At 47.4% G+C, this 22,553-nt stretch overlaps 1 protein-coding gene across 1 annotated transcript; it reads right to left on the bottom strand.

Annotated features, from left to right (window-relative positions):
- Positions 1-626: 626 nt before the first annotated feature.
- On the bottom strand, positions 627-22,152 carry TXNL1 (thioredoxin like 1). Its single transcript, XM_066602504.1, has 8 exons — positions 21,956-22,152; positions 19,215-19,311; positions 15,949-16,122; positions 12,796-12,918; positions 11,392-11,461; positions 6,009-6,181; positions 4,397-4,501; positions 627-862 (listed from the first exon to the last, which is right to left on the bottom strand). Exons 1-8 carry the CDS (start codon positions 22,051-22,053, stop codon positions 833-835), a joined length of 870 nt encoding a protein of 289 aa, XP_066458601.1. The 5' UTR covers positions 22,054-22,152; the 3' UTR covers positions 627-832.
- Between the last annotated feature and the right edge of the window lie 401 nt (positions 22,153-22,553).

The raw sequence follows: 22,553 nt of genomic DNA, 5'->3' as shown, positions 1-22,553 counted from the left end.
ACCAAACCACTGTGCAGACCCTTCAAGGGACTTCAAAAGCAGTAACTTTGTTCATCATCTAAGGGCCTGACTACATGGCCATCTGCACCATATGTTTAACATACAGAGGCGCCCCTCAGCCTGACCGCAGGTCTTTGGGCTAGAACCAGGAACATCATACGTGATGCTCCATGATCGGGTATGGAGACCCGCAGTCAGGCCGGGACGCACTGCAGAAGGCAGTGTGGACGGCCTCTAACTTTACAAGGCGCATGTAAACTAAAACACTTCACATAAAGCTCAACACAGCTGGCAGACAGCACCTCCTAGTGGCCATGAGTGGCGTCATGGCTTTTGTAGAAAGAAAAAAGTTTGATATTCTACAGGAAAGGAAGAGTCGTGGCAATTTACTAGAACCGCAGCTGGAGGGGTTGGAGTCAGGAAGACAGCATCCCCGATATTCAAGGGCATAGGTAAGATCTGGAACGGCACAGCACCATGCTCTCCAGCGCCCCCCTCCTCATTAGGACAACGCAGGACGAATACACATAAGATAACACAGGCTCCGTCCACCTCCCAAAGTCCTTTTGTCCCCACCTGAGAACAAATATACATGATAAAAACAGGACGCTTCAGAGACACAAAAGTGATTTGGCAAAATTAGTCCTATTTATTTACAAAGGGGCGGAGCCAGATTCCAATAAAATCACAGTTATGAAACTCGGCGTAACAAAAAGCAAAATGGTTTATTGGGAATTTATTTTTTTGTGAATGGAACATTAAATCTTTTCAGAGAATGTTCGTTGTGATGACCCAAAACCTGTTAGTGACTTCCCGGACATCTGACGTCTGCTCAGTGGCTCTCTCCTTTTTTGCCTACAACCTGGAAGGAAAGACGAAAGTTAGTAAAGGAACCGTAACCATAGAAACCGCTCAGCTCTTCCTTCAAAAGTTCACTAACTTCAGACAACTCATGCTCATCTAACACCTAATTGTGGCGCTGGGCAGCCAGGACTTGGGAGAGGGGCTACCTTCATAGGCTGCTCCCATGCACTCACAGACAAGGCCTCATGCCCACGGGCGGGTCGGATTTGGCATGCAGTATCCTGCAGCAGAATCCCACCCTGCCCACGGCCAAGGATCCAGCTTACCTGTCCAGGTCTTCACTGCTGCACACACGCAGTAGACTTTTTTTTTTTCTTAAATCTCCTGATTTCCCACGGAATCCGCAGCTCGTCCACAGGGCCGCGGATCGGACGGCTTGCATCGAAGCCGTCCATGCGGGAACCGCAGCAAAATGGAGCATGCTGTGATTTATCTTCCAGACCAGAAGGTCCGCTAAACAAATCCGCATGCTTTAATTAGACTGCGGACGCCCATGTCTCCCTATGAGCGAGCGGCTTGAATTTGGGATCGTCTGCATGGTGCCCCTTGCGAATTCTGCAATTCAAATTTGCCCGTGGGCATTGGGCCTACGGCTACCTACATATGGGCAAGTGTGATATTGGGCAGAGAAACCCAGCCAATATCGTGCTCGTGAACAAAAACGCATCACATCTGTGAATACCGATCCTCTTGCACAGGTTTCACGCGCGATAGAAAATCGCAAGCGTTTCCCATTGTGAAAGCAGTCTGACAGATCTGCAGACACCATCTCTGCCGGTCATGCTGTTACAGCATGGGTGAGTGCACATTATATTGGGTTTACTAATCGTTTGGCGAAAATGTCTCCAAATACCCGACTTATACAAACATCCTGGGAAAGCATTCAGGTACTACCTCCCTGGTGATTGGACCAGAGACAGTGCAATGCAGCATGGAAAGTGAGGGGAAGGAAGTACAGGACAGTAAACTACAGGGAGAATGGTAGGCTTGCTGCACACCCCCTGCCTTAAAGTGACCCTCCAGGTCTAGACAAATAAGGATGGCCAACACCAGTTTCTTGGACTACCTGATACAGTGTGTAAAACACTATACCTGCTTTGATTAACCAATGTTGTGCACATGGGCGGCTCAGGACAGTCAGATTATCAATACATACTAATACACAGTGCGCATCAGGTAGTCAGAGAAACCGTTCGGCCATCTCTGTTTGTTCAGGGCTGGAAGGTCGCTTTCAAGTGGATTGCAAACAGCAGAGGAATGAGGACCACCTGAAAATCAGAACTTTAAAAAAAAACATTAAAAAAGGGAGCCAACAGCGGCAAATGAGCGAGGAAGGAGAACTGGTTACATTTTAGAAGAAGTGTTGAAAACTCGGATACTTTCAATCTCTTGATCCCATTTTGTATCATCTGAGAATTACACGAAGACATCTTCTCCGTGGGTATTCTCCTGTAGGGGATGGCTTCAGCCTTTCTTCCAGGAATGGGCGACAGGAGGGCGAGTGAAGGACCTTCGCACGCCGCACGGGCGTCTTCCGGCTTATGCTACCTTGGCTCTAAAGGTGATAACCTTGGCTCTGAAGATGATACGTCGGTGGGGTCTGGGGGTGTGGGAGATCAGGACTCTGTCGAGGAAGCTCCTCGACAAGAGGGTTCTGTTGATCCATTTCCAGAAGCCCCTGGCACTCAAGGACTGCCCAAGTCGGGACCTGGTGGTAGGTTTGCATTTATTAAATTCTGACAGTATCCCCTTGAAGTTTTGGGACTTGAGTTGGCACTGTTTCCGTGGTTTAAAACCACCCATACTGCTGTCATGTACTTGTTGAGGCGCCCCTGCAGAACTCCCACCTAATGTGCCTAGTTATACGCAGTTTATGTTGTTTCTGGGTTTAGTGCCTTTTTAGCCATTTAATATCTTACATATTTAAGGTCTTAAGGGCGTATTCCAGGCATTTACCCCCCCTTGTAGTATTGAATGACGCGTCCTCAAGAAAGGCCATGAATAGTTGATTGACGGGTGTCTGCTGCTTGGGACCTCCGGTGATCTGCAGATCTCAGCCCCTGAACTCACTGCAGTGGGCCAGATGTTGGCAGCTCCATCCGCATCAGGGGTCGGAACTGGAAGTGCAATAAAAGGTAAAGCTGACATTCAAATCAATGCGAGTTACGCCTTCTATTGCACTTCCGGCTCCGACCCCAATGCAGATGTCCAGTCCCGTTGCAATGAGTGCGAGGGCTAAGATCAGTTGATTGTTGGGGTTACCAAGTGGCTATCGCCCACCGATTAACCACTGATGACCTATCCTGGGAATAGGTTACAGTACTGCAATGTGTTAAATGCCACGAATACCCCTAAAGAACGTGGCCCTTTTTTTCCACCCATTTTCGTTTATTCCACCTTTAATTGGACAAGAACTTGCGATAGTTTGATCGTTCCTGCAGTATGATGTAATGCTATTGTACCGTGATGTGCCTGTGGCATGGCTTGATAGGCAATCCGCAATGGCAGCCCTGGGAGTTTTCAGAAGGCCCCCGGCTGCCATGGCACCCCACTTACATAGCGGAACATTTACGAAGTGTGGCGTTCCATTCACCAATCTTAAACCTAAGTAGTTCGGTTGGATTGTCACCTGAATGGGGTTGAGCTGCAATACCAGCCACAGCCACTAAAACGTACGGTGTTGTGCTTGGTAAACAATGAAGAGAATGTGGCACTTGCTGGAGTACTGTTAGCCAACTGCCTGATATCAGCAGCCCATCAATGGGCCGTCAATTCTGTAGAGCTGGACAGTCCCTTTAAATGCTAAAATTCTACCTGCAGCAGCCACTAGGGGGAGCTTATTGGATTAAAATCTCTAAAGGATCTGCAATAGTCTCCCTCTAAAGGTACTTGGCAGGATTTTATCACTTAAAGCGGTTTTCAGGACCCTTATATTGATACGTCATCAATAATCAATATCAGATTGGTGGGGGTCCACCGCTTGAGACCCCGCCTGATCAGCTTATTGAAGAGGAACTCTAGATAGTTTCACAGTGTCTTCGCAAGCCTGTAAAATCACGTTTACTAGTCACATATCCTCAGAGCAGCTCAGTAACATTCATGTGAATGGGGCTGAGCTGCAATACCAGGCACAACCACTATGAGATGTACAGTGCTGTGCCTGGTATGCAAGGTACACAATGCCCACTTTAATCAGCTGTCCGGAAGGGGGTCCCGTCAGCAGACCTCCACTGAACTGATATTGGTGACCTATCCTGAGGATTGATTATCATTATCAAAGTCCTTTTAATTGAGTACATTATAAAAGGGCGCTGAAGTGTAAATATTAATCCATGAGCGTAATTTATACCGCAATTTGCCCAAGTTTTAGCTTAACACTAAAGATGCATTTTATAACGCCATATAGTAAGTCTTCCTCCACGTTTCCAGCGGCAAAACAGATAATTGCAAAGTGTAACGTAACCGCCTGCTATGGACAATATAACTCTACTCATCCATTAATGACCCCCACCCCCTTACCCCCACCACTCACCCGCTTGAAGTCGTTCATATTTGTTGCCTGTACTGGGGTCCCAATAAAAGTGAAGTATGTGATCCTCGTCGCCTCCTCGTCACCCTGATTGGACTGGACAAATAGCTGAAAGAAGAATGATTAGCGGCCGGTTAAGCAGACACTGGGGGATAGAGATGATAAATCTGGTGTGAACGCACTTTTGTGGGATCAGGTGGCCAAGCAATAAAAGACATAATTTAATTAGTTCACGTAGAAATTAGCCTAACGAATTTCACAGATTTCACAAATTGAAACTGTCCTAGCAATGTCATTTTGGAGCAGCCACCTGTGTGCGGCGCGCCAGAACGGCTTATTTAAAGGCTGCTGGGTGTTACCGGGCAGAAACCAAAACTTAAAAACCATTTATCTACGAGAGCAATGAAGCAAGTTAATGAGCCCGACGCGGCCTCGCCAATTAGGGCCAAGAAAAAGGACCTTCACAGAATGGCCCTCGCTGCCCAGGACAGTTTTGGTTAACCCCTTCATAAATGAGCTTATATGATGCCTTCTTGATCTGATCACTCACCGCACTTCTACTGTAGACTCGCCGGCAGTCATAGGAGTTCACAGGATGAAGGTTGGAGTCTGGGAATGCAGAAGTTTACTAGGGACTGCGAGGAGTAATATGATCCACCGCTGTCACTTTGGGGAGTTCTGCTCTGGGACTATCAGCTTCTGAGCCCCTCTTCCATCTTCCAAGGTGGTCGTATTAGTTCTCCGACCACCTGATGCACTGGTGATGCATAAGCAGTCTAAGATACTACACTTTGTTCCGATTGGTCGACACTGCTCAGGTCAGCATGCCTGGCCAATCAGACAGCTGATAACCGGATAACCGATGCACATAGAGGGTCGGGTAGTTCAATACACAGCGGGGCTCCAGGAACCGGCAGCTGTACGGAAATAAGGAGGGCACCAAAAAGCAAAACCCCCAATGTGCAGTCCGAGGACCAAGTTTTGTACCGGGACAGGAGGGGGTCGCTTTAATACCAATTACTCATACCGCCAAGACGTTTTCTAGGATAGGTCCATTGACGATATATTCCTACGATAACGGATAAGCAGGGGTCTGCTGCTCGGGACCCCAACAGATCAGCTGTCTGGACTCCTGCTGTCAGCATTATTTTAATAGTGGATCACTTCTTTAATAAGATATTGTATTGTGATCAGCCATGCTGGGAGTTGTAGTCTTACAGGACAGCCACAGGTTGGGGGCCGCTGCTGTAGACTATCGTTCAGTGTGAATGCTTACAGTAACTGAATGAAGAACGATATTTTGTTCGCTTATCATTCATAGTTCAATTTCCGCAGGCATAGAAACTGATTGAGGAACAGGCAGTCATTCGTTTATGAACAACCGTCCATTTCCTGTGAATGGATGCGGGCCTGAACGATCCTCGGCCTGCTCCATCTCCACTCCCTGAGCGGCGATCATCGCTGGGACGAGCTTTCCAGCACATCTACGGCCAACAATCGTCCCGTGTAAATGAGCCCCCAGAGGGCATGGGTTGGCCCACTAGTGGGATTTTTCTGAATGGTAAACCCATAAAAGGACCCCGAGTCCCTGTGAGGAACATCCGTGACGACTTACCGTTACACTGTTTACATTCTGGAACTTGACGTAGCGGAGCTGTACGATGCCGTCCTCCTTAATGTCATCCTGCGTCAATTCCATCGCTTGGGTTGGTTCGCTCCTCATCGCCTCATCGAAATCCATGGAGCGCGGGAGGTTTATGAAGATTTTTACATACTTTGGACCTTGACCTGAAAAGGGAAGCAAGTAGAGTTTTAACCACTTCAGTCCTGAGGGTGTTATTCCTTCAGACTAAAGGCCCTTTTATCGATTATCGCTGAAAGCCGTCTTTTGAGCGATAATCGTTGTGTGCAACGGCATGGACATCATGCAGTTTCCGTTAAGCCGTCGCCCATCGTTGTCTTTCAGCATGCTGAAAGATCAGCGATCAGTTATCAGGGATTCACAGCGGGATACAGCTGATACTATTGTTTCAGCTGTATCCTGCTCCCTGAGGCGGGGTATGAAGAACAGAGCGGCCCCGCTTGTCTTCTGCATCCCCCGCTCGGAGCACTTAACTGTATAACAGCCGGGCGCTCCGAGTGGGGAACAGCTGGATGCAGAAGACAAGTGGCCCCGCTTGTCTTCTGCATCCCCCGCTCGTGGTGATCGCTCAACAGTTAAGCGATCACCTTGCGCAACAGAGTACTTGGGTTCTATACAAAACACACAAAGTTCTCTGCTTAGTCTCCTAATTTGCTCTTGCAAAACTCCCAAGTTTAAAATAAGTTGTCCGGTTGTAAACTATTGTCGGCCTATTCTGAGGATAAGCCATCGATAATAGATTGGTGGGGGTCCATTGCCAATCCCACTGAATCCTGCAGAAAGCAGACAGCTCTGTTCTTACTGTAGTGGCCAGGCTTGCTATTGCAGGCACTGAAATGAATGGGAACTTTGGCTACAATACCAAGCTTGGTCACTGCAGTGAGAACGGAGCTGTCTGCTTCCTGCAGAAATCGGCTCAGTGCAGAAGCATACCAGCATGGCAATCAGCTGATCCTCAGGGATCCAAGACAAGAGACCCCCACCAATCTACTATTGATGGCATATCCTGAGGACAGGCCAACAATAGCTTACAACCCCTTTAATTGCAGTTCTCCAATGTACACAAGTGCCAGATTATCAAACTACAATCTTGTGGATGGGAATAATATATGGTTTTCTGTTAAATAAAGCCTCTTCCCAAGATTGAAAGTGATGTCCAACTTGGGAAGGATAGCGTATAAATTGCTGATTGGTTGGGTCTCTGCTGAGACCCCCTCCGATCTCAAGAACGGGGGTCCTGTGTCCCTCATTTTTACCGAGGTGTTACTGAATATCAACTGTAAAGAAGAGACTGAATGGAGCGCTGGTGCTCCGCTCACTTCTAACGGAACTGCAGAGATACCCGAGTGGCACTGCACCCCCCGCTCGGGTATTTCCATCAGCCCCATTGATATAAATGGAGTGCTGACCTTGCATGTTCGGCTAGCGCTCTACTCATTCTGATGTAACAGGTGGGACATGGGACCCTTGTCATTGAGATCAACAGAGACCCCCACTGATAAAGTTATCCCGGTACAACCACTTTAAGCTTGGATTAACATACAGCGGTTTTGCAGTATTTCTCAAATCGTTTTGATTGGCTTTTATACCATTTGTCACAAACACTATGGCCAGATGTCACTTTAAATGGTGATTAACTTTTCAACAAACTTATAGCTAATTTGATAAAAAGCAATTCACCTTTATCTAAACTGTTTTGTTGCAGAAAAACTACTCCTGGCACTGGCCACTAGGGGGCTCCCTTCATTCTAACTTGCTGTCTGTCTGTTTTCATGTGAAGTCTGTCTGAAGTAACAGATACCATGACAGAGAACAGGAAGTGAGAGGCAATGACTCATGCTGTCCATAGAAGCCTACGAAGAGATGACGTAGGAGGTAGCAAAGACACACAGAAGCTGAGGCGCCCAACAGTGAGTGATTTACTGTCTCACAGCTACTGGAATCACATCTCCACTGCTAAATCCCGCAATATAGGGTCCTCCATGATGCGTTTCTGTGTGTGCTTCAAGGGGTTAGAGAGCATAACCTGCAGTTTTCTCCATGTATAGTGTGAAGAGACATCATAGCAGCCATCTATACCCACCAGCTCAGAGATAGAGAAGAGATCCTGCTCTCCAATGTGTGCAGTGTATGGAGACATCATAGCTGCAGTCTACACCCATTAGCTCAGAAATAGAGAAGAGATCCTGCTCTCCTATGTGTGTAGTGTATGGAGACATCATAGCAGGAGTCTACACCCACCAGCTCAGAGAGAGAAGAGATCCTGCTCTCCTCTGTGTGCAGTGTATGGAGAGATCATAGCAGCTCGTCTACACCCATCAGCTCAGGGATAGAGAAGAGACCCTGCTCTCCTATGTGTGCAGTGTATGGAGATATCATAGCAGCTTGTCTACACCCATCAGCTCAGGGATAGAGAAGAGATCCTGCTCTCCTATGTGTGCAGTGTATGGAGACATCATAGCAGGAGTCTACATCCACCAGCTCAGAGAGAGAAGAGATCCTGCTCTCCTCTGTGTGCAGTGTATGGAGAGATCATAGCAGCTCGTCTACACCCATCAGCTCAGGGATAGAGAAGAGATCCTGCTCTCCTATGTGTGCAGTGTATGGGGACATCATAGCAGCAGTCTACATCCACCAGCTCAGAGAGAGAGAAAAGATCCTGCTCTACTCTGTGTGTAGTGTATGGGCACATCATAGCAGCAGTCTACAGCCCCCAGCTCAGAGAGAGAAGAGATCCTGCTCTCCTGTGTGTACAGTGTATGGGGACATCATAGCAGCAGTCTACACCCACCAGCTCAGAGAGAGAGAAAAGACCCTGCTCTACTCTGTGTGTAGTGTATGGGCACATCATAGCAGCAGTCTACAGCCCCCAGCTCAGAGAGAGAAGAGATCCTGCTCTCCTGTGTGTACAGTGTATAGAAACATCATAGCCGCAGTCTATACCAACTAGCACAGAGAATTGAGAATTAGAGATGGAGCCTGCAAAGGTCACAATTAATGACAAATACAAACTACTAGTCCTATAATATCCAGATACAGTGTTACTCCTCAAGTGCACACACAGCATCTTAGTAAACAGAACGGTGTGAGCACCAGGGGAAGAAGACACGCAAGTTATGTTTCTTTTATTCTTCTATCACATTTATCCTTTTCGGGGATTTTTTGCTGTAGTCAAAAAAGTCCTTTACAACCCACTACCTATCAGCTAACCACCATGGGTCTGGCGGCTCAAACCCCAAGCGATGAGCTGTATTTGCTGGGACACTTGTCTGCATTATGGATGCACAGATGCAACAGGAATACGCTCATGTGTCACCGGCCCAATAGAGATCTCCAAAGCTCCTGTACTTCACACAGGAACACAGCTACATGGTGAAATTCTATTTGCTTGCAGCCACCCCTAGGGGGAGCTCACTGCATACAAAATTTTACACTTAATGGAATAATACATCTGTATGCAGAAATCTCCTAATCTTCCCCTAGTGGTGACTGCAGGCAGAGATTCACTAGATTACAGTTTATAACTATGGCTTGGCGACCCCTATCAGTGCCAATGAGTGAATATGGAACTAATGCTGCAGGTTACCCAGATTTTATCTCAGAGACCAAAAAGCAGAGAAGACGACTGAGGAGAACAACATTTAGCAAGGTTAAATGTAAAAAAAAAAAAAAAAAAAAAAAATTAAAAAAGGCAAAAGAAAAACAGAAATACAAAGAAACAATCAGAGCTCTTCCTAGTTTATTTGCACTTAGCAGTAACTAGGGAACACAAGGTCTAAGTGTATTCAGCACGAGACCCCGAGGACGCCAGCATGGAGGTGCAGGTGGCACCGGGGAGGCGCGGGCGGGGGAATAATGGAGACGTTCCCCCGCGGTCCTTGTTTATATAATTAAAATGCTGAAGTGATTCAAAGCAAACGATAAAAGGAAAAAGCATTGGTCTCTGAAGTGGAGTTATCACGCACCGGGGACCGCACGAACCCTTGTATCATAGAAAGCAAATACACGCCGGTGAAGGTGTGCTGCGGCGGCTCAACAGCTTTCTAACAGTGGAGGGGCTCTACAGAACTTTATATAACCCTGATACTATATATCATCGGTCAGCGCTCGGGTCTTAGCCCGTAACCATTGGTCCCGTGACGCATCGGACTATGCCCCATGTTGCCGGTTCTCTAGAGTCCAGTCATCATGCTAACAGAGGCGTCTGGAGGGTTTTCTCCTCCCATGGAAGCTAAGGAACGCTGCACTGACTGGAAGATGTGTGCGGGGCCTTCTGCATTGAATGTGGATGCGGTTTATGTTGAAGTTGCTTCTATGTACCCACGGACACTACTGGTCGTGACCATTAACCCCCCTTGGATGACCACTGCACTGTAGGTGGTAATGCCTTCTAGGATGTATTCCCGGTACACGTGACACAGTGGATGGAGGAAGGTTAAATACTTGCATATCTACGGAAACGGAAGGTCCCATCCGTCTGGCATCCACCACCATGCTCTGTTCGATCTGCCATAATTCATGTGGCCTTCCATGAGCCCGCTGGCCATTGCACCGCACTCATCAGCCTCACAACTTAATTACCTTTACATGGGATAACCTGTTGGGCGCAGATGCCCAACAGGTCGTCCCAGCGATAACCATTCCTGAGCCTTTACACAGGAATGATCATCACTAGTGAATGGAGGTGGATTGGACCGGGGATTGTTCCAGCCCGCCCGCCCGCCCCCATTCACAGTAAACAGGCAGTTGTTCATAGAAGGACTGACTGCCTGCCCGTTTACACGGCCGATCCATTGTTCAGTTTTTATGCATGCAGAAGCTGAACAAACTTATCATTAGTCATTCAGCCTGAACGATAATCATCCCTCTTCTCGCACTACACAATGCACACGATTTGTAAGGCACGTTCCTTTAAGGAGGCGCTACGCCATTTCTGTAACTCCAATTCGTTTCAATAAGAATTACGGAAACAGCGCAGGGCTGTCTCGCTCCACTGTTTCCCCAACAGGTGGTCTGCAAAAAACAGCCGCGCATTTCTCATCTCAGCCAGAAAGTGCTGAAATGGGAAGACCCCTTTAACCCCGCGTGTGGTATGATGGGGTCTATGTGACCCCAGCCTTGTTCATTGCAGTCCTTGGAAACTGGAACCACACGAGAGTTAAGTTACAAGTAATGGGATAGGAACAAGTATCGCTGGTCTGTCACCGGGAGCGTAGGAGCCATCACTGCCAACAAGGTTTGTCCTACTGCCTTGTCTCGGTAAGGCAGACGCTTGATGGGGGTCCTGGTGGGCCGGGGTCTTACAGCAGGTTTTACAAGGTTCAGCTCACAGACCACGAGGAGAGAAGCCACTCACCGTTATCAGGACCCTGGAGCTTCATGGAATACAGCTTCACCGGCTGGTTGAAGGCTACAGTGATCAGGAGCTGCGGGCATAAAAGGCTGATGAACAGGGAGGTAAGACCTGTAGAAGTCCAACAGACCACAGACAACTTGGTGATGCTGGGGAAGTAGAGGACAGACAACTAGTTGTGGCCTCGGGAGCGGAACTTCCCCCCCCCCCCTCATTAAGGGGTTAATCCAGTTTCCATATAATGAAAATAAACTACATTTTTCCTCTACACCCATTTTTCATGATTCTCAAGATCTCTGCTTGCTGTCATTGAACGTGAGCCATCAGGGTTTACTTCAACGGGTTAAAGAAGGGGGGGGGGAAGGCCCCGATGAGACGATAGACAGGAGTACGGCTTGTTACAATACATGTATCAAAGACAGGGCCCGGAAAATACTTTAGCTCCTTCCCGACATGTGCCGTAGATGTACGTCAGGCGTCCATGTATGGACCCAAAGCGTGCTCAGGAAGCCGACAGCTAACACCGCCAGAACACCCACGGTCAAAAAGAACACAGATTGTGGCCATTAACCCTATAAAATGGCCTGATCACACCCCAGGGGTCCTGCATGGCCTCCCATGCCAGGTGTTATGGCAGCTTAGGGCCTTCTGAAGACCCCCAGGGCTTCTATGAGTGAGTACCTGTGGCTCTTTTGAATAGAACGCTGGTCAGAATACAAAATAATGCAATACTATAGTACTGCATTGTACGGAATAAGTGATCAGACGATTGCAAAACCAAGTCTAAAGAAGCTGAAAATTGATTAGAAAAAAAAATATTGTTTAAACATTTTTTTAAAAAACCCTTTCCCCATCTCAAAAATATAAAGTATTGCTACATCTGTAAAAATCCAATATTTTATTAAAATCATCACATTATTAAACCGCATGGCAAACGCTGTCAGAAATAAACAAAATGTTGAGCCAGAATTGTGCTTTTTTGATCGCCCCCCCCCTCCAAAAAAAGAAAAGAAAAGTGATTTAAAAAAAAAAAAACAAAAAAAAAAAACCTATGTACCCAAAAACTGAATCAAAGACTACAAGACATCCTGCAAAAAACAAGCTCACCGACATAACAATGAAGCTATGGGGTCAAAAGAGGGCGACAACGCAAAGTTGGTATCGCTGTAATTGTACTGACCCACAGAACAAGGATAACACATCCCCGTGGACATCAGAAAAGCAACCCCTCCCCAACATGGTCTAGTTGCGTCTTTCCATTTCTCCCCACTGAGGAAGGAAGGTCTACAGCTGGAAGGTACATGATGTATTAATCAGCGCATCCCCTAAAGCTGTGGTCTCCAATGGTTGAGAAACTACAACTCCCAGCATGCCATGACGGCCCACCTACACCTGTGTAACACGTACCTGTTCATCGCAGTCTGATTCTAGGTATGTTGGGTCTTTCCGTAAACAGTTCTCAAACCCGTGGTCATCGCTTTCATTAAGACATTCACACCCGGCTTTATTTATAAAGGGCATTAAATCCATCTGGAAGGGAAGAAGAGAAACACTGCAAGTTCATGGTTATCCGAAAATGTACATGTTCCACTGACGCTGCATTCAAACGGGGGACACTGATTGGTGGGGACATCGCGCAATCAGACACTTATCTGCTGGGTAGATGGTAAGTGCCAATTCTGGTACAAGCCCCTTTAAAGGGGTTTTCCTGTGACTTAACCATTTCCAATCCACTGTCTGACGTCTTCCTACATTCTGATTGAAGCTTGTACAGCTCCAATGTCAGAAGACGTCCGACAGGGTATTCTTACCGTCTATTGCCAGCCACTCTGCTGTCAGAGCCTCTCTGGCGCACACACTGGATTTAGCCAGCAGATGGCACCATTTTATAACAGAAAAAAGAGAAAGCCTTTTAGGAAACCCTGAATCCAAAATTCGATTGGAAAGGGTTAAAATTGCTTCACAACCCCTCTGTCCTTCCTGGTTACTGCTGATCAGGACATGTGACTGCTGCGGCCAATCACTGGCCACAGCAGTGATCTATGGCCAGTGATTGGCTACAGTAGTCACATGTTCTGATCAGTAACAACCAGGAAGGACAGAGGGCTTGTGAAGCAATTTTAAAAGTTCTGCAAAACCCATTTAAAGGGCTTTTAGTGGAATACAGAGTTACAAACTGATACAAAGTTGCCCGAGGGTGCAGTCACATGTGGCGGATTTGTTGCAGCAGTTTCTGTGACTGTCCCATTCACCTGAACGAGGCTCGTCGCCCGAACAACCAAATTCAGATAAAGGGAACGGATTTTCTGTTGCAGAACTTTCTGCGACAAATCTGCCGCCTGTGAGTTCACCTTAATGGGACGATCATCGCCGGACAGATCTATTAATATTGGGCATCCAAAAGACACAAGGAAAATAAGACAATAAGGCAGTGGCCAAGAGACCAATTGGGGCACCCATTTTGAAGAACCTCTACTTGTGAGAGGGATTATTGGAAATTAAGCAAGTCACAAAGTGTCCTCATACTGGGATCCTAGAGATCGGCTAAAACCTGCAGGGAAACCTGGCAGTCAGTGTTTAATTTCCTTGCAGCACCCCCACAGGAGAAGTGAAGTATTACACAATGTCCATTCGCATCACAGGGTTGTCTGTGTAATGCAGGACGGCTCAGAGCAAGAGACATCTGTATAACTGCTGGGAAAGCAGGATCCGATCAGAGGACCCCCGTCCACTACCTAATTGGGTGCATAGAAGCAGGCTTCCTAAACTGGACAGCCCCTTTAAACTCCTTCTTGACCACATAACAAATATACGTCTTACAGTCGTGAAGGGTGTATGGCGTTCCATACCCGACAGCTACCAGCTATTTGAGAGCCAACGCAGCTCCAACTGTAACCTATACAGATGATGGACAAAGCCGACTGTGCCTCTAAGCAGCCGACCAGATCGGGGGCCTCCAAAGAAAGTTTGCGGATGGGTCAGCATTAGCGATGAGCGAGTATACTCGGTAAGGCACTACTCGCTCGAGTAATGTGCTTTAGCCGAGTATCTCCCTGCTCGTCCCTGAAGATTCGGGAGCCGCCACAGCTGACAGGTGAGTTGCAGCGGGGAGCGGGGGGGAAGCGGGCAGGAGAGAGGGAGAGAGAGAGATCTCCCCTCCGTTCCTCCCGGCTCTCCCCCACAGCGCCCCGCCCCGTGGCGGCACCCGAATCTTCAGGGACGAGCAGGGAGATACTCGGCTAAGGCACATTACTCGAGCGAGTAGTGCCTTAGCGAGTATACTCGCTCATCCCTAGTCAGCATGACAGCCATGGATGCCATTAATAAATACTGCAATACTTAAGTACTGCGGTATAGAGTTCCAAGCAATAAATAATCAAAGCTTTAATATATACAAAGAAGACATTTAGTGGTTCAACCCCCCTCCCTACCCCCTTCCCATAAAAAAAAAACAAAAAAAAAACACACTATAAAAAAACTAATTAGCATAGCCAAATTCATAAAAGCCCAAACTAATAAGATTTTGTACTATTTACCCCAGACCATTGAAAAAAAAATGAATGAATAAAGCCGAATGCAATAATTGTAGTTTTCCTCTTTACTCAGTCTCCCAAAAAATTAAAAATTAAAAAGTGACCAAAAACAGGTCTGTACTCCGACGACAACTATACCGTGCCCAGCAGAACATGCGCCCACACTCACCTCAATTAATTAACTAAAGTTGCCAGAAGAGGGCGACGGAGAGCAATTTTGTTTAAAACTATTTTTTTTCTTTAGTCAAAATTTTTTATTCTCATATAAAATTAAATTTGGTGCCGACGAACTTGTAGCGACACTCAATAAAGCTCACGGCATTTGTGCTGCATCTGGTACGCCATAAAAATTACATCCCCAACATGGTGCGACTGTGGTTTGTTTTTTAATCATACTCCACTCACATTTTAAAAGGATCGCCTACTGTCCCCAATCTCCCACAATCCCTTCTGTTATGCAAATAAATAAACACATTGACAAGTAGGTGGTCTCATCAGCACAGTGTCAAAGGGGCCGAAACCAGAGCCGCTATCTCCAATCAGCAAGGTCATTGTCAGAGCGAGACTTGTACCATCCCCCGAGATCACCCTCCTCCACACATGAGCCAGCGCTGAGGGGAATCCGGAGCCCATGCTGCCAGCACACAGCAGGGGAAGCTGAGGGGATCCAGAAACTGCAGCCAACATCTCCTCAGCTCCCCCTGCTGGCCATGCCTGATTATTACTGGCAGAGAAAGAAAAAAAGAAGTGCTAAACGTACTGAAAAATTACGACATAAAAATAGTTATGGCTCTCGGTACAAGGATGCAAAAATACGCAGTGACATAAAGGCCAAATTTAGTCTTTTCTGCCATTTCACCCATTACACAAGGATAGATCTCTCTATTTAGCAAGGATAGGCCATACTTCTAGATGTGTTTGCAGATTCCGGCAGTCTGGGAGAGCTGTATGGTAGCGGTCTCCACCCTATACTGTTGTGGAAGTACAACTCCCAGCATGCCCAGCATGGGATGACTGATATACATACATAGCCTTTTGGGATATCCGTGTCCTCGTTGTTCCCTGGGTCATTTTCTAAGTGCTGTTTGATCTTCTCCTCTAGGCCGGCCGCGTCTGCGCCTTGGTACTGGTCGATTTTCACTTTATTTCGGAAGAATAAAAACGTGGGCGTGGCAGATATATTGTTGGCTGCAGCGGTCCCCTAGAAGGTGAACACAACACAAATGAAACTCACACCAAAACCAGACACCGAGTTAAGGGGGTCTCTTTCACCCAGCAAGGGGATGTCCGGTTAGTGGACAACCCCTCTTCAATAGGACCCCCTGTAATAAAATAATTAACAGCCTTCCACAGAAGCCGGGATTCCCGCTGTGGTCCCAGTGATTGCTGTGACAGATGATGTCACAGTAAGTCAGGTGACCGCTGCAGCCAATGAGAGGCTGTAGTGACACGTTCCTGAACGTGTACCAGACATTTTTTAGCAATTTTACTGATGTGGTGGTTTTTTGACCCTTATTTTTCTGGCTTCCCAAAATTATTTTTTGCTGTTTTTTTTCCTGCCACCTATAGGGCTTTTTTTAAATACCTTTTTTGTCCATTTTTTTTTTTTTTTTAATTCTGTACATTTTTTTTAACTTATTTTTGGAACTTTTTTTTTGACCATCTGTGTCCCCCGTGACACCATATAAAATGTCTGGGGGTCATTCACATTGTCTTTTTTCATTTTCACACTTTTCCACTGGAACTGGGGCATCCATAGGAGCCCACAGAAACAGGGAAAAGCATCCCACTAGTGTGATGATAGTCACTGGCACAGCTAGTCAGGGGTCTGCTTAGACACTGCGACTCTGCCATGCCAGGGGTAGTTGGCAGTCACATAATCCGTGGTCCCATGCAAGAAATAGCACTGTTGCATTCTGCATTCTCTATATAGCACTCACTGAGCTGTGTAACCTATTAAAAATTGCTTCTGTCTTCTCCTCTGGGTCCTCGGCTGTGTCTGACATTTGAGGACCGGACCTGTGCCTGCTATATTGCAGGAGCTTAAATCCTGTACCATATTTTTGTCATCAGCTGGAATTAAAGCCCAGGACCAAGCACTGTATATTGAAGGCCTATGGTCCTTAATGGGTTAATACACTGTAATACGGGAAGAGAACAGTGTCTGCAGCTGCTCTATAGAGAACAGCTGCAGACACATGGTATGGAGCGCCCTCTACTGGTATAGATAGGTGAAGCCGGATTTCTCGGCCCCGTCCTCACCGACCTGAGGAGCAGAAGACGGGTTTTCTAAGACAAATGCACAGAAAAGGCTGATAAAACAAAAATGCTTAAAATCACCTATTCTGTGCATTTAAAAAAAAAAGTGTGGGTTCTCCGTAAAGGACGCCTGTCTGTCGATTTTGGCAGTGGAAGAGAATCATATGATGTGTGACGGGCAGATGAACGGAGCGCTACCTTTATTTTCGTTTTTCCAATCAGATGCTTCAGAGCTGAAATCTTACAGCTGTCGTACTTTCCGTACGTTACGCAAATGACAGTAAAGAAACGCCAGATGAACGGTTTACGTCGGTCAGCGATCCGGACTCCTCCCCTTCCTTGGTGTATTCACGCCACTCTTCATGATGATTGATGCCTCCAGCTGTCACGCTAGTAAAGCGTTTTAATCTGCCCTGCTGGAGAGGATCCGGCCTACGTGCAGCGACTTCCTCGTGGTCACGCATGCCATAAATGTAGTCAAGCGCATGTGCCGTCCGATCTTCGGCACAAGGTTCAAAACATACAACAACCAGGCAGCCATCATGACTCGGGTCCTTTAGGCCTCCCTCACACAGGGCGTTAGCAGAAACGCAGCGCTTTTCAACACTGCGTTAGCAGATTCCGCCCCGTTTCAGCAGCGCTGGCATACTTTATGCCAGCGTTTTGGCTGCGTTTTCAGCTCGGCTGAAAACGCAGCCAAGGATGCTGAAAAGAAAAAAAAAAAAGTAATACTCACCTAGCCGCTGCAGTCCGGGTCGCAGCCGCTGGTCTCTGCCGCTGATCCAGGCTTCCTCGGCACTCCCAAGTCTATTGCCGTAGGCCAGGTTTGAGAACCCCGCCTCCGGCAATAGAGTGCTGTGATTGGACATCGAACAAGCACCGACAACCAATCACAGCCCTTCATTGACTGTCTCAGCCAACCAGAGCTTGCTGGCACTGATTGACTGAGACAGTCAATGAAGGGCTGTGATTGGGCATCGAGCGTACCGACAACCAATCACAGCACTCTATTGCCGGAGGCGCAGTTCTCAAACCTGGCCTTCGGCAATAGACTTGTGAGTGCAGGGGAAGCCCGGATCAGCGGCAGAGACCAGCGGCCGCGACCCGGACTGCAGCGGCTAGGTGAGTATTGCTTTCTTTTTTTTTCTCTACCTAGCTGGGGCAGATTTTCGGGGTAGGGCTTCTATTACAAGCCCTCACCCCGAAAATCGGCGAGCGGTTAACGCTGCCAAAAACGCGGCACCAAGTGTTGCCGCGTTTTCAGCAGTGCTAAAACCGCTGCCCATTCATTTCAATGGGCGACGCAGGGCTGAAAACGCCCCAAAATAGAACTTGCATCGCTGTCAAAGCGCAGTGTTGGAAGGCGCTGCGTTTTCAGCCCTGTGTGAGCAGCCCCATTGAAATGAATGGGAGTGTTGTACAGCGTTTAGGGCTGGGCTGAAAAGGCAGAGCTAAACACTGTATAAAACGCCCTGTGTGAGGGAGACCTTAAGACGGGATGATTGTTGCTGGTGTGCTTTCACACAAGAGCGAGGATGGCTCAGTACAGGGGGGGGGGGGGGGGGCGGACCAGGGATCGCTTCCAGCTCCGCAGTCAACAGGCAGTCCTCTATCGGTGGACTGCCTGTTCACATGGGCTGATCATCGTTTGACGTCTACAGCTGCACAAACTGAACGCCAACCGCCAACGGATTATCGTTTGTCCTTCAGTCACTGGAAGCGCTGACACAGCAGATAACCGTCCACATGATCCAGGGAGAAGCTGACTGCTGATCTTCCCTTAGAGAGGCGTTACACCAAAAAAGGGGAAGACAGCCCAAATCACTGGAGTGGGAGACACAAAAGAGGGCGAGAAAAAAAAAGTGATGCTGACAAACTTTGGGTAATGATTAGGAGATGAGCGAGCATACCTGCCCACAGGCGCACAGAGATGGCAGTGTTACTGGAATACGGAACACACACACACGTCCGCTCTGCGTGGGACACACACACACACGTCCGCTCTGCAGGGGACACGTCAGCGCAGTTACTTACTTGACACTGATGGACATCTACTTCCAGAAAAACGGCCTGTGGATACTTATTACTCAAGGATGTGAAGAGTGGCGCTATCCTCACGCACGGGGCGCACCTGCAGGACACAAGCACAAGAGGTAACGGTGTGATGACCACGCGAGGACTGCTGGATGCTGCAAGCCAATTAGCTAAATAGGGATTAGACTAAAGCGCCCATCTTACCACTAAGCCGGATCAGCAGTGGTGATTCATAGACCTGCGGGGACCGCGGTGCACGCTACGGGGCAAGAGGGCGATATTAGGGCATCACCACTACCAGACAGCATACCAACTCCACAAGACTACAACTCCCAATGTGAAGGGGGCATGCTGGGAAATTGTGGCACAACAACAAGGTGGGAGGCCAATGCCATAAATCACTGCAGCTCATGTTACTCCATTACCTTACTGTGTAATGAGAGAATTGGAGGACAACCAATATGGTGGCCATTGCATCATCCTCAGAGCCCGTCATACAGGTTTATGAGGGTGGAGTCACTGTGTACATACATTACGCATCCTGTAGTGATCCTGTATTATACTCCAGAGCTGCACTCACTATTCTGCTGGTGGAGTCACTGTGTACACACATTACTTATCCTGTACTGATCCTGAGTTGCATCCTGTATTATACTGCAGAGCTGCACTCACTATTCTGCTGGTGGAGTCACTGTGTACATACATTACTTATCCTGTACTGATCCTGAGTTACATCCTGTATTATACTCCAGAGCTGCACTCACTATTCTGCTGGTGGAGTCACTGTGTACATACAGTACTTATCCTGTACTGATCCTGGGTTACATCCTGTATTATACTCCAGAGCTGCACTCACTATTCTGCTGGTGGACTCACTGTGTACATACATTACTTATCCTGTACTGATCCTGAGTTACATCCTGTATTATACTCCAGAGCTGCACTCACTATTCTGCTGGTGGAGTCACTGTGTACATACATTACTTATCCTGTACTGATCCTGAGTTACATCCTGTATTATACTCCAGAGCTGCACTCACTATACTGCTGGTGGAGTCACTGTCTATTTACATTACTTATCCTGTACTGATCCTGAGTTACACCCTGTATTATACTCCAGAGCTGCACTCATTATTCTGCTGGTGGAGTCACTGTGTACACACATTACTTATCCTGTACTGATCCTGAGTTACATCCTGTATTATACTGCAGAGCTGCACTCACTATTCTGATGGTGGAGTCACTGTGTACACACATGACTTATCCTGTACTGATCCTGAGTTGCATCCTGTATTATACTGCAGAGCTGCACTCACTATTCTGCTGGTGGAGTCACTGTGTACACACATGACTTATCCTGTACTGATCCTGAGTTGCATCCTGTATTATACTGCAGAGCTGCACTCACTATTCTGCTGGTGGAGTCACTGTGTACATACATTACTTATCCTGTACTGATCCTGAGTTATATCCTGTGTTATAATCCAGAGCTGCACTCATTATTCTGCTGGTGGAGTCACTGTGTACATACATTACTTATCCTGTACTGATCCTGAGTTACATCCTGTATTATACTTCAGAGCTGCACTCACTATTCTGCTGGTGGAGTCACTGTGTACATACATTACATTACTTATACTGTACTGATCCTGAGTTACATCCTGTATTATACTCCAGAGCTGCACTCACTATTCTGCTGGTGGAGTCACTGTCTATTTACATTACTTATCCTGTACTGATCCTGAGTTACACCCTGTATTATACTCCAGAGCTGCACTCACTATTCTCCTGGTGGAGTCACTAGGTACATACATTACTTATCCTGTACTGATCCTGAGATACATCCTGTATTATACTGCAGAGCTGCACTCACTATTCTGCTGGTGGAGTCACTGTGTACATACATTACATTACTTATACTGTACTGATCCTGAGTTACATCCTGTATTATACTCCAGAGCTGCACTCACTATTCTGCTGGTGGAGTCACTGTCTATTTACATTACTTATCCTGTACTGATCCTGAGTTACATCTTGTATTATCCTCCAGAGCTGCACTCACTATTCTGCTGGTGGAGTCACTGTGTACTTACATTACTTATCCTGTACTGATCCTGAGTTACATCTTGTATTATCCTCCAGAGCTGTACGCACTATTCTGCCGGTGGAGTCACTGTGTACATACATTACTTATCTTATACTGATCTGAGTTACATTCTGTATTATACTCCAGAGCTGCACTCACTATTCTCCTGGTGGAGTCACTAGGTACATACATTACTTATCCTGTACTGATCCTGAGATACATCCTGTATTATACTCCAGAGCTGCACTCACTATTCTGCTGGTGGAGTCACTGTGTACATACATTACATTACTTATCCTGTACTGATCCTGAGTTACATCCTGTATTATACTCCAGAGCTGCACTCACTATTCTCCTGGTGGAGTCACTAGGTACATACATTACTTATCCTGTACTGATCCTGAGTTACATCCTGTATTATACTCCAGAGCTGCACTCACTATTCTGCTGGTGGAGTGTGTACATACATGGATGTAAGTCAGACATTCACTGCAGCAAGCAGAGGTCTTGAAATTCACGAGGAAAACTCCATTAGAGATCCGCTGGTGACAGGGAGAGCCCCCTGTACGGAGCAGTGACAGGAGGAAGTATGGAGGGTTGCTGTATGTACACAGGGGCCATGCTCTGTCAACCCCTACGATTCCCATCATCTTACCCTCTCATGGTGAACTTGACCACACTGAGCCTGGAGCCGGCCGCACTGAGCTCCGGCTGGAACTCCGCATCTCCGCCGATCACCTTCACGCCGACCATTATTCCAGCGCCGCTTCCTCTCTCCGCCGGCACCACAGCTCCTTGTTTCTGCCGCGTCACGCCGGGCCCTGACTCTTCCTCAGCCCCCACAATGCAACGCGGCGGCATGCGGCACCACGTGACGTCAAACCTGCACCGTCATTTTACTTCCTGGCAGACTTGCGCTTCCCGTTTCTCGCTTACAGTCACGTGATCTGAAGTCACCTGACTGTTTGGTGTTGTCTCTCCCTGTGTCCTAGAGAGAAGGCTACGGGAAAATGGCGGGCGGGTAGACTAGTGCAATGAAACACTGCGGGTACTGCTGGTTTTGGGAGGGGGTCATAGGAGGAATGGTGTTTTTAGGGGTCAGCCCTGGCTAAGAGGACCTGCTGCTCTTGAAAGCCGATTAACCCTTTAAGGTCACAGCAATATTTTTGTATTTTCAGCTACAGTTTTCAAAATCTATAACTTTTTTTACTTTTCGGTTGACCTAGTCATGTGAGGGCGTGTTCGTCGGGGTG

The sequence above is a fragment of the Eleutherodactylus coqui genome, chromosome 5 (genome assembly GCF_035609145.1).
Source record: "Eleutherodactylus coqui strain aEleCoq1 chromosome 5, aEleCoq1.hap1, whole genome shotgun sequence".
NCBI classification, from domain to species: domain Eukaryota; kingdom Metazoa; phylum Chordata; class Amphibia; order Anura; family Eleutherodactylidae; genus Eleutherodactylus; species Eleutherodactylus coqui.
This window is presented reverse-complemented; position numbering and strand designations above follow the sequence as displayed.